Raw genomic sequence first — 12,126 nt, 5'->3', positions numbered from 1 at the left:
GCGGGGCTTGCTCCTTGGACACAGGAGGAGAATTGCAAGCCCCCAGCCCCACTGGGGTCCTGTCTTGCTCCCGGGTCTGAGGAACAAGAGGCTGATTTCTTGATTTCTCCAAACATTTCCAGGGGGACCCTGGCCGCCCAGGACGCAGAGGCCCCCCAGGGGAGAATGGGGCAAAAGGAAGCAAGGCAAGTGTTCCCGGGGGCCCTGCACTGAGGCCCATGCTACCCCATGGGGGGAAGGGGCGGTGAGGGAGGGAGGGAGGTGGTCGTGCAGGCCAGCCTGGATCCTGAGCATCCCCCCACACCCCATCTCTGTGGCCCTGCTGCCGGGTGACCGGGGTGTACTGCTCCTGAGGCAAACATGGTCCCTCTGGAGGCAGCGGGCGTGAGTCCACTTGGGGTTGGGCCCTGCCCCTGGCCACTCACACGTGTGGCCAGGCCATCACCGTGAGCCATCTCCTCCCCACAGGGCTATCAAGGCAACAACGGAGCCCCAGGAAGTCCTGGCCTGAAAGGAGCCAAGGGTGGGCCTGGGCCCCGAGGACCCAAAGGCGAGCCTGTGAGTTCACACCCGCCCAGCCCCGGGGTGCCCGTTCCCCTGGCCGCCCCCCTCCTGCTGAGCCACCCCTCACACTCCCTACTCCGGGTGTCTCTGAGCCCTGCATCCTCTGGCATCTCTAAATGTGCCCCTTGTCCCCGTGCCGCAGACACCAAGCAGGGCCACCAGAGAGTGGCCTGCAGGGTCCAACCACGCCCCTACCAGACACCTGGTGCCTGTGAAGTGGCCCTGTGCCCCCACCTCACCCCCTAGCAGGACACCCCTGAGGGCTAAACATAGACCCAGACACACACGGGGCCGATCTCCAGGCTGACCCTCAGAGAGGTCGCAGCCTGAGGCCTGGCCTAATCCAGAAGGGACCTGAGTGACCACGCAGAGAGCTGGTCCAAGCTGCTGTCAGTCATGTCACCTGAACCCCCAGCCCACATCATTCCCAGACCCTCGCCTGGGACAAACTGGCCCAGCAGAGGACACGGTCTAAGCTGAAGCACTCTGAAGGGGGTCCCAGGCCCCACCGCCAACGTCCTTATGGCAAGGACAGAGAGTAGGGTTCCAGTGTGGCCCCCACCACCAGGACCCCCCCTCCCATAAGCTTGTTTTCTGCAGGGGCGCAGGGGAGACCCTGGAACCAAGGGCAGCCCAGGCGGTGACGGCCCCAAGGGTGAGAAGGTGAGTGTGTTAGGGGAGCCTGGGGCATTGTTGGCCGTGTCTGTGTCTACACTGGGGTCTCACTGGGATGAGGGGCCAACGGGGCCCCTGTAACAAGGGATGACCAACACCCCCACACACAGTCCACCTCAGAGAACGGAGGCAACCCCCAGGGCCTGACTGTCAGGGGGTGCTCCCTGCAGGGTCTGGGAGAGCAGGAGGAACTCCTTGCTGAGGGGCTGGGCAGGGCCAGCTCCACGCACACCATGCACAGTTGTGCAGGCTGCACACTGCTCCACCCCCGGCATCCCCTCCCCTCCCCCGCACACATGTGTTTCTATAGCTGGCACAGGAGGTCTTGTGATGAAAGCCACGGGCGGCCAGCTCCCTGTGAAATGTGAGAGAAGGGCTCCAAGGAGGGCTTCCTCCTCTGAACATGAGTGGTGGCCCCTGCCTGGGCTGCGTGAGGCTGAGTGGATAGGCCTGCTGTTTCCAGCATCACCCTCCACAGTGTGCGGCCTCCTCCCCCAGGGAGTTAATGATCCCCTCTCCTACTTCCCTCGCGTGCAACCCAGACTAACCTGGCCTCTCTTCTCACAGGGGGACCCTGGTCCTGAGGGGCCCCGGGGCCTGGCTGGAGAGGTTGGCAACAAAGGAGCCAAGGCAAGTGGTCACGGCTGGGTGGTCACAGAGGCCACGTGCCCTCCTGCTGGAGGGGCTGCACCAGGAGCCCCCGCCCTCCACCCTTCAGACCCAGCCTGGGGGCCACTGTGGTCAGGGCTGAGGGCCTCTTGGAGGGCAGCACAGCCCCGCCTTGCTCACATCAGCAGTGAGTCTCTGAAGCGCCTTGTCCCTCTTCCTTCCAGGGAGATCGCGGTTTGCCTGGACCCAGAGGTCCCCAGGGGACTGTCGGAGAGCCTGGGAAACAAGTCAGTAGCAGAACGCCAAGGAGGGCCCGTGGCTCTGGGACCCAGGCCCCTCGCTGCCCTTTGACCTCATCGTCCCCCTTCCCCACCCTGCAGTCCACTTGGGTCCTCCTGTCCTTGGGCAGGCAGGACACTGTCCCCACAAACCTGGGCAGCGGGACAGGGGGCATCTCACACCTTCATCCTGCCCTGAGGGGGTCCAGATTTACCAGGTGAAGTGGGCAAGGGGGAAGCGGTGTGGGACTTGGGAGCTGGACGTGGCTCATGGAGAGTAGAGACATTCAGGATGCCCAGCCCCGTGGGATGGCAGTGTCGCCTGGGGGTCAGAGCAGGATGAGGTCAGTCCCCCTCTGTGCCAACTCCCTGCCTCCTTTCTGCTCTCAGGGATCTCGGGGAGACCCGGGTGATGCTGGTCCCCGTGGAGAATCGGGACAGCCTGGCCCCAAGGTATGCCCCCTCCCTACCCTCCAGGATGGGGCTGGGAGCCTGACCAAGTCTTCCAGGAATCTGCCCGCTCAGCCCCCTTGGTGTGGGAGGACATCAGGGGCCAAGCAGCAACCCCCCCCCCCACCTCCCCCATTTTCTCACCCTTGGGGGTGGCACATCCTCCCAAAGCGGGCCCTGCCCGTGAGGCCCCTCCCCACCTGCCCCTAGTCCAGGCCAGCTGCCTCAGTCTCCACATTTTCCCACTGGACCTGCCCTGACTGGCCTCCTATGTCCCCCAGGGAGACCCTGGCAGGCCTGGATTCAGCTACCCCGGACCCCGAGGAGCACCTGTAAGTCCTGGCACCTGGCGTGGGACAGGTACTGGGGGAGGGCCATGACCAGGGAACGTTTTTGCTAGTTCCTGCTGGGCCCAGGGTGAGGGCCCGGGGCGCCAGCAAGAGAAGAGGCAGGTCTCCTGGAACCTCAGACCTTCTCCCACAGCCTGCGTGGCTCACCGTGAGGGTTGGGACGGGGCTGCAGGGCCTGCCAGCCCTCAGCCCTTGCTGAGTGACCCCTCTGCTTGCTTCCCAGGGAGACAAGGGTGAACCGGGCCCCCCTGGCCCCGAGGTACGTACTGTGGTGCATGGGGCCGTCTGTGCCTCTGGCCTCCGCTGAGCTCTGGGGGTGGGAGCCGGCCATGCCCTGAATCCATGCGGGGTTGCATCTCTGCCAGCACTGCTGAGTACGGGTTCCTCCTGAAAAAGTCGGCAGGTCTGCTGAGGCTGGCAGCAATGCTGGGCCACAGAACTCTACGCTATTAACGAGGGTGTCCTGTGTTACAGGGGGGCAGAGGTGACTTTGGCTTCAAAGGAGAACCTGGGAGGAAAGGCCAGAAGGGAGAGCCCGTGAGTACCTCCGCGCCCAGGGCAGAGCCGTGTGCGGGCACCACCCGGGGCACTGCCAGAGCCCACCTGCCCTTTTCCTTCGCAGGCAGATCCTGGTCCCCCTGGTGAGCCTGGCCCACGGGGGCAGAAGGGAGCCCCAGGACCCGAGGTAGGTCAGTCGCCATGCCTTTGGCCCTGAGGCCCAGCCCCTGGGTCAGCCTGGCCAACAGGCACCCAAACCATGTGGTCCGCAGCCCTCCCAGCCTCGGCCATGAGGAGTGTCACCTCTCACTGTCACCCTTCCTCCTCCAGGGAGAGCCTGGCCCCCCAGGAGACCCCGGCCTCACGGTAGGTATCAGTTGGGGTTGGACTCGGGGTCCTCCTTCCTCTTAAAATCCGAAGAAAGGGCAGCAGGGACGGACAGGTCAGGGGGTGAGGTCAGGGCAGGAGGTGGACAGGGTCGGCAGGCTCCCAGGAAGCACTTCTGGTCCCTCCCCATGGTTCACGCTCTGCCGGGCCCACCCGGCTGTGTTCCAGGAATGCGACGTCATGACCTACGTGCGGGAGACCTGCGGGTGCTGTGGTGAGTCGGGGCCCCCACGCGGCTACACCGGAGCACTTGGGCACGCCCCTGGGGTCTAAGGGTGTCTCCATGGGCCGGGGGTCAGCGCAGCAACCCTCCCGCCCTCGGCTCGCCTGGCCCCGCCCTCCTGCCCCCTTCTCGCTGAGCTCACCCCACCGCTCTCCCGGCTCCGGCAGACTGTGAGAAGCGCTGTGGCGCCTTGGACGTGGTGTTCGTCATCGACAGCTCCGAGAGCATTGGCTACACCAACTTCACCCTGGAGAAGAACTTCGTCATCAACGTGGTCAACAGGCTGGGGGCCATCGCCAAGGACCCCAAGTCGGAGACGGGTCAGCTGCACCGCAGTGGGGTGGGGTCGGGGAGCGCCAGGCCGCAGTCTTGAGCAGAGGGGCCTGCGCGCAAGGCGCCTGGGATCCAGACAGAAGCTGAAGGGAGGGGTCTCCGAGGGGTCGTAGCTTCGCCAAGGCTGACCTCACGCCCGCGCCCGCTGCAGGGACCCGCGTGGGCGTCGTGCAGTACAGCCACGAGGGCACCTTCGAAGCCATCCAGCTGGACGACGAGCGCATCGACTCGCTGTCCAGCTTCAAGGAGGCCGTCAAGAACCTTGAGTGGATCGCTGGCGGCACCTGGACGCCCTCGGCCCTCAAGTTCGCCTACAACAAGCTCATCAAGGAAAGCCGGCGCCAGAAGACCCGCGTGTTCGCGGTGGTCATCACAGACGGCCGCCACGACCCCCGGGACGACGACCTCAACCTGCGGGCGCTGTGCAACCACGAAGTGACGGTGACGGCCATCGGCATCGGAGACATGTTCCACGAGAAGCACGAGAGCGAGAACCTGTACTCCATTGCCTGCGACAAGCCGCAGCAGGTACGCAACATGACGCTCTTCTCCGACCTGGTGGCCGAGAAGTTCATCGACGACATGGAGGACGTGCTGTGCCCAGGTGAGTTCTGGGAGCGGGGGAGGGGAGGGGAGGGTGGGGAGAGGGGAGGGACAGGGCGGGGCAGGGAGAGATGGGGCTGCGCGGGAAGGAGGGGGGAGGGGAGGAGAGAGGAGGGGCTCCTGGCCCCGCAGGACCTGAAGGAGTCCCCAGGACCCCCGCCTCTTTTCCTCTCTCCTAGATCCCCAGATCGTGTGCCCGGATCTTCCCTGCCAAACAGGTAAGGTGGGCGCCGCTGACCCCCAGACAAGTCAGCAGCCAGGGCGGTAGGGAGGGCTGTGCAGGGACCTCAGGAAATGCTGGTGCGGCCACCCCCAGGAGAAGCCTTAGGTTCCAGACCTGCGGTGGCCCAGCCTCCAGGATCCCAGCGCTTCCGAGGAGGGGGCTGGGGGTGCTCAGCCACCCCCCATCTCATGCATGTGGGGAAGGGGCACTGCCCACTGGGCACTGGGCTGGGCTCTCCAGCTACTGGTCTCAAACACACAGGTGCCCAGAGGGACAGAAACGCCAGGGCTGCCTGGGGCTGAAGCCCTGGATCCATACATGAAATGGCTGGTCTCAAACCCTCCAGGAGGTGAACACATCCACAGCCCAGGGGCATCTGTGTGAGGCAAAGGGGCCTCTGCCCTGACAGCCCCATGCTATTGCTGCCTGGCATTGCCTGTCTGATCTTACGTCTGGAAACAGACGTTTAGGGGGCCATGCCCCACCACCCCACGTGTTTGCACCAGTTTGGGAGGCTGGGGACCCACAGGGGCTGCTCCAAGGGGTCCCTCAGGCGGGGGACAGGGCAGGATGGCATCGTCCAGCTCCACTGGGCATCGAGCTGCTGCCCGCAGGGCTCTGCTGCAGTGACTGGGCCCTGGAGGTGCCCAGGGACACCAGGAGCTGAGCCCCCATGGCTCGCCCTGCCCTCGCCAGCCGGGTCGTAGAGCCAGCGCTGGATCCTTACGCTGAGTTGTGGGTGCTGGGCCTGTCCTGGAAGTGGGGCCTCCAGAGCTGACTCTGGGAGGTAGAGGCTGCCACAGCAGGCAGGGGCCAGGTTGGGCTGGGCTGCTGGCAGGTCCAACGCTGACGGGAACTCGGGGCCTGCATCCACATCCATGTCTGCCATGAAGTTGGCGCTGGGGCAGGCTCCTTCCAGGCGTCAGATGGGCCCCTGGGTAGGTTCAGAGACTCCAAGGCCGCCTGAGGAGAGGGAGTGTGTTGACTTGGGGACAAGGGTCCCTACTCTTATTCTGACAGAGAACTTCCAAGGAAGTGCTCCTGAGGTTGTACCAGTGACAACACCATGGCCAATGGCAGACAGTAGGGGCATCCCAGAGACAGGCTGGGCCTGAGGTTCCCCAGTCAGCTGGAGACAGTGCTGTGTGGTGCCCAGAGCCACCCAACCCCCAGAGGTTGACCCAGTAGCGCCAATCCCCGTCTCCTCTGGGGCTAAAGGGGCTGGTGTCCCCACAGAGACCCAGACAACCCATGGTCTGTGCCCCTGCTGCCCTCAGGACTCCCGAGTCCTCCCAGGGTAGGAGCCCTGTGGTCAGGTGGCCTCTTGAGGGCAGAAACCTGACCCCAGCCCTGGTGCCAGGGCCCAGCAGTCATCTTGCTGGGGAAGTATCAAGTCTCTCACACGGGCAGTCAGCTGAGGGTCTCTGTAGCTGCTTCTCACAAGCTGAGGCTGGTCCTCTCGTTCCTAGTTACTGAGAGTCTGGCATGAACATGTGTGGGATTTTGTCAGATGCTTTTTCTGCACCTATGATATGATTGGGTGGTGTTTCTTCTTTAGCTTGTCAACGTCATGGGCTACAGTCTTTGCATTTTGAATGTCTACCCAGCCTTACAGATCTGACTTAGATCCCACTTTGTCAAGGTGTGTAATATATAAATGTGTGTGTACACACACACATATATATATTCACACACTGTTGGGCTTCCCTGGAGGCTCAGTGGGTAAAGAATCCACTTCCAATACAGGAGACCCAGGTTCGATCTCTGGGTCGGGAAGATCCCCTGGAGGAGGGCATGGCAACCCATTCCAGTATTCTTGCCTGAAAAAAATCTCATGGACAGAGGGGCCTGGCAGGCTATAATCCAAAGAGTCTCAAAGAATCGGACATTACTGAACAACTGAACACACATAGATATAGATTGTTGGATTCAGTTGCTAGTATTTTGTTGAGGATCTTTGCATCTGTGTTCATGAGAGAGGAACAGGGCTGTGTGACCTTTCTTGTGATGTCTTTGGTTTTGATATTAGAATGATGGTGGTCCCCAGCTTGGTGATCTTGCTTCTCCTGAGCCTCCAGGACCTGACAGTGAAAGGGAACAGACCCCTGAGAGACCCCTTCTCCCTTCTCCTAACTCTTCCTTTTACTAAACTCACAATCTCATTCTCCTTTTTTTTTTTTAATTTCTACCTTGTCCTCTTTTTTTTTTTTTATTTGGCTGCATTGGGTCTTAGTTGTGGCATGCCAGGTCTTTGTTACAGCATTTGAACTCTTCATTGTGCATGTGTGATCTAGTTCCCTGATCAGGGATTGAATCTGGGCCCCCTACATTGGGACTGTGGCATCTTAGCCGCCACCAGGGAAGTCCCTCATTTCCTTTAAAATGATTTGAAATCTCCAAGTAAATTAGACACTGTGCCCAGAGAGGAAGAGAGCAGATGTAACTACAGAATGTGCTCCTTGACACAAGTGGACTCCATCCAGCATGCTGAGGGCTGAGCAGACAAGGCGCATGGGGATGCTGCCTGCTCTGGTGCAGCCCGGACCTTCTGGGCCAAGTGGCTCTGTCCATCCAGAGACTCAGCCACATCTGGGCTTGGATTGAGCTAGGTGGCAACTCAGCTGGGGCGGAACCATGAAGCCGCCGTCAAAGAGAAACAATGCTGGACATCAGTCAAAGGCAGCAAAGGCAGGTTTTCCTCCACGACAGCTGCTGTTGGAGGGGGGTGAGCCAGGAGGCCTGAGCCCTGCTCCCCACACCAAGGCCAGAGCTCTGGAAGGCTGGGGCCTGAAGGAAGGGTGCAGGGCAGGGGTGGGGCCATGGACCAGGCCACCTGGATGAGCTGACTGGACATACCGAGGCCGCCCTAGGACAGGAGGCCTTGGGCCCATTGGGCCCAGAGGGTAGGCCCTGACCTCCCCAGAGACAGGGTGGGTAGAGAGCTAGAGGCTCACCGAGCAATCATTCCTTGGTCCTCGGAGATGGCTCTGGGCCCCGAGATTTACATCTAAAGGGCAAGGCAGATTTGTCCAAAGAAATTGCTCCAGAGGGGCTCCAGGGGCCACCTGCCTAGCACCAGGCAGGGCTGAAACAGGCAGGAAATTCTCCTCCAGTGCTGAGGCCGTCCCAGGGCAGGGCCCTGAGTTGTCAGCCACCAGCAGGCCGGGTCCATTTCAGAAGCCATCCGTGCTCAGAGTCTCGCGGTTCTCAAGCTCTGCTCCATCTCCTCGGGGCTCCCTAAAGCCCCACTTACTTGGCCTTGGCCCTCGGTGCCAACAGTGGGGGAGCTGCAGCCTCCCTGGCTCCTCATCTAAGCCCTGGCTGAGCCTTTGGCCCCTCCTCGTCTCCGAGGAGAGAAGCGGCTGGAGGCGTGCTCATACCCACCACATCCCTGAAAGGCCTCTCTGGAATCCCCCGCAGATGGACCGTGGCCTGGCGGCGAGCCCCCGGTCACCTTCCTCCGCACGGAAGAGGGCCCGGATGTCTCCTTCCCCAGGACCATCCCCCTGATCCAACAGTTGCTAAACGCCACGGAGCTCACGCAGGACCCAGCTGCCTACTCCAAGCTGGTGGCTGTGCTGGTCTACACCGCGGAGCGGGCCAAGTTCGCCACAGGAAACGAGCGGCAGGACTGGATGGACCTGTTCATTGACACCTTTAAACTGGTGCACAGGGACATCGTGGGGGACCCCGAGACTGCGCTGGCGCTGTGCTAAAGCCGCAGGGTGCCGCCCCACCTGGCTGCGTGAGCTCCCGGGGGCTGCCTGCCTTACACTGCCAGGCTTGAGACAGCAAGAAGCTGTTCTCTCAGTCTGGAGGCCAGAAGTCCAAAGTCAAGGTGTCCTGGGCCACACACCCCCTGGGCCTCTAAGAGAGTGTCCTTCCTGCCTCTCCAGCTCCCCTCTCTGCCTCTGTGGTCATGAGACCTCTCCCCTTCCCCTCTGCCTCCTCCTACAAGGACTCTTGTGGTCGCACTTAGAGCTAGATAACCCAGGATAGTCCCCCCCCATTTCAAGGGAATTGTTCATTGATTTCCGGCTGCAAAGTCCTTTTTGCCGTATAAGGTCACAGTCACAGAATCCAGGATTAGGACCTCTTGGGGGCCATTATCTGGCCAGAAAGAAAGAGATACCAGGAGAGCCTCACAGACGACCCAGATTCCAGCTCCACCGCTGGCCTCTGCCCAGGGCCCCTGTACAGTCCTCTTGTCCCCTGGCTGAGACATTGAGGAAACTCCCCCTGCCCATACCACCAGTTCCTACATCTCAGACTCTGCCTGCCAGGGACACAAGGGGAGTTTGCTGGGCAGTTTCAGTCCAGCTCGAAGCTGCTCTTCATCTGCACCACCACCAAGATAAGCTGCATCATTAATAAGCTCCTTAAAAAAAGGAAAAAAAAAATCTACCAAAACCCTCGCTCCTCTGCCGGGAGCAGCACTCCAAGGACACACCCAAGCGTGTCCTTCAGGTGCTGTGAGCTCATCTCAGACATTCTATAAAAGCTGAAAAGCAAGGTACCTGAGTGTGTGCTGTGGTCAGCGGCTTGCTGGGGTGAATTGGTTGCTCGCCGGACCTTGAGGGTGACCCATGCAGCACAGGGGGGCGGGGGTCACCTGGTGCCTGCAGGACCCAAACAGGACCTTGCCCCCCTCATGGTTGCTGCCAAGGGTCAGGATCTCCTTTTGATGGGGCCCCTGTGTGCCCAGCCCCGGGTCGGCACACCTGAGCTGTGACCAGAGCCCTTTCCTGCCCAGGTCAGGAGGGGTGACCAAGGGCTGAGGAGCTAGACCCAAGTGGGAAGGACCAGCCTGGCCCATGCCGAGCCCCCACGGTGGTTAGAGTTGTGATCTCAGCAGTGGCTTGGGGAAGGGGCTTGACTGCACATTCCTGGCCTGTGGACGGGGACCAAGCCTGTGGTCCCTCCTGTGTATGGAGCGGGTTTTCCGCCAGTGTAGTGGCGTGCCCCAGAGGTCTAGCCTCAGCCTGGCAGCAATCTTGCCCACACTGTCCAGCATGTCCAGGCTGGTGGCTACCCAGATGAGGGCAAGGGTGTCCTGGCCACACCTGTGCTCACTGTCCTACCAAAGCCTCATCTAGTTGAGGGGCCCCTCTCTCTAAGGTTCCCAAGGCTGGAGAGATCTGGCCAGAGGCGGGTCTTTGAGTCTGAGGATCTTCTTGAGGTCTTTTTACACAGTCACACCCTCATTCCCCATGGACTGTGATCCTTTGGGGGGTATCCAATTCTTGGGTCCAAAAAAGGTGCTTTATGGACCCCTCCCATGAGGGCCTGGAGGCTGCTGGGCAGAGATGGTGCTGGTAGAGTGAAAAGGGGCCCCTCAATCTCAGGACTGGGTACATTTCCTGGTGGCAGCACAACCAAGAGAGACGGTGTCGGTCTCAGGGAGACAGGGTGGGAGTCTGCACCAACGTCCTGGGCCCTGTCAGGTGGGGGAGTTCCCAACCGCAGTGACCTCGGGGGAAGCTCCAGCGGTCTTAGTGCTCCTGTGGGCGGGGTGAGCGGAAAGAGGCGAGCGCGGGGCGTGGCCCGGTGGGCGCTCCAGGGGCCCGGCCGACGGGCCTCACGTGGGTCGCCCGCGCACCACCCCTTCTCGCTCCTAGAGCTGTACGTGGCCCAGTGCACACAGCGGCCGGTGGACATCGTCTTCTTGCTGGACGGCTCTGAGCGGCTGGGCGAGCAGAACTTCCACAAGGCGCGGCGCTTCGTGGAGGAGGTGTCCCGACGGCTGACCCTGGCGCGCAGGGACGACGACCCACTCAACGCGCGCGTGGCACTGCTGCAGTTCGGGGGCCCGCGTGAGCAGCAAGTGGCCTTCCCACTGACCTTCAACCTGACCGTCATTCAGGAGGCGCTGGCGAGCGCGCGCTACCTCAACTCCTTCTCTCACGTGGGCGCGGGCATCGTGCAGGCCATCAACCAGGTGGTGCAAGGCGCTCGGGCTGGGGCGCGCCGCCACGCGGAGCTGTCCTTCGTGTTCCTCACCGACGGCGTCACAGGCAACGACAGCCTGGACGAGGCGGTACACTCCATGCGCAAGCAGAACGTGGTGCCCACCGTGGTGGCCGTGGGTAGCGACGTGGACGCGGACGTGCTCTCCAAGATCAGCCTGGGCGACCCAGCCGCCGTCTTCCGCGAGAAAGACTATGACAGCCTGGCGCAGCCCGGCTTCTTCGACAGGTTCATCCGCTGGATCTGCTAGCGCCCCCCTCCCAGCACCCGCACCCCCACCAGGCCCCGGGCCCCAGCCCCGTGCCTCCTGCCCCACGGGCTCTGTCCTCCTGTCCATGGTGCTACTCCGACCCCACTGAGAGGTCCAGTTGCTGAGGACTGAGTCTCCACCTATGAGTATAAAGTCAGGCGCCAAGGACACCGGCCCACCCAGCTCCTACTGGGAATCCCATAGCTCTAGGCACCCCAGCCCTCCTCCCCTCTTCATCATCTGCCCTGCCCTGCCCTCTATGCCCTCCCGGGACCCCAGCAGCTTCCTGGGGTGCATTCTTCAGTAGACCTCCCTCAGCCCAGCCTCATTCACAGACTCATCCTTCAGCCCCAGCCCCGTCCCCCGCAAAGGCTCTCTGCCAGCCCCAACAGCTGCCCTGGCGCTTCCAGGTCTCTAGAGGTCACCTCCCCTATCAGACTGAGCTGTGACAGCAGGCCCCATACCTCCCTGTGTGCACACACCCCAGTCCAATAAAGGCTTTGACCCCTCTTGCTCCCCAGCTTCCAAGTGACTCTACCAACAGAGATTCACGTAACCCCCAGGACTGATCATATCGCTGGGTCCCCCACACTGTTCTGTGCACCGAAATGTTGCTGGGCCTGGCCCCCTGTCCTTCCGTGTTCTGGGCTGCACTGTGTCTCTTCCCAGAACTCCCAACGTTCAAGTCCTTCCAGACACCGGCACTCCCAAAGGAC

The 12,126-nt window shown here is 61.9% G+C and overlaps 1 protein-coding gene across 2 annotated transcripts in view; it reads left to right on the top strand.

Moving 5' to 3' along the window:
* The window catches only part of COL6A2 (collagen type VI alpha 2 chain), a 31,020-nt gene extending 19,097 nt beyond the window's left edge, over positions 1–11,923 (top strand). Inside the window, exons 13-28 of one of the 2 annotated variants that reach the window (XM_061167400.1) lie at positions 123–185; positions 469–558; positions 1,165–1,227; positions 1,807–1,869; positions 2,073–2,135; positions 2,517–2,579; positions 2,858–2,908; positions 3,150–3,185; positions 3,401–3,463; positions 3,549–3,611; positions 3,755–3,790; positions 3,980–4,025; positions 4,202–4,354; positions 4,519–4,971; positions 5,150–5,188; positions 10,812–11,923. In XM_061167400.1, the coding sequence (XP_061023383.1) occupies positions 123–185; positions 469–558; positions 1,165–1,227; positions 1,807–1,869; positions 2,073–2,135; positions 2,517–2,579; positions 2,858–2,908; positions 3,150–3,185; positions 3,401–3,463; positions 3,549–3,611; positions 3,755–3,790; positions 3,980–4,025; positions 4,202–4,354; positions 4,519–4,971; positions 5,150–5,188; positions 10,812–11,410 (1,944 nt within the window). In that variant the 3' untranslated portion in view covers positions 11,411–11,923. Of the gene's footprint in view, positions 1–122; positions 186–468; positions 559–1,164; positions 1,228–1,806; positions 1,870–2,072; positions 2,136–2,516; positions 2,580–2,857; positions 2,909–3,149; positions 3,186–3,400; positions 3,464–3,548; positions 3,612–3,754; positions 3,791–3,979; positions 4,026–4,201; positions 4,355–4,518; positions 4,972–5,149; positions 5,189–8,613; positions 9,710–10,811 lie in introns of those variants that run through there. The other variant, XM_061167401.1, reaches the window with a different exon arrangement.
* The last annotated feature ends 203 nt before the right edge of the window (positions 11,924–12,126 follow it).

This window comes from Dama dama, chromosome 19, assembly GCF_033118175.1.
Source record: "Dama dama isolate Ldn47 chromosome 19, ASM3311817v1, whole genome shotgun sequence".
Classification (NCBI taxonomy): domain Eukaryota; kingdom Metazoa; phylum Chordata; class Mammalia; order Artiodactyla; family Cervidae; genus Dama; species Dama dama.
Note: the sequence above shows the minus strand (reverse complement) of the source record. Positions and strands in the feature narration are given on the sequence as shown.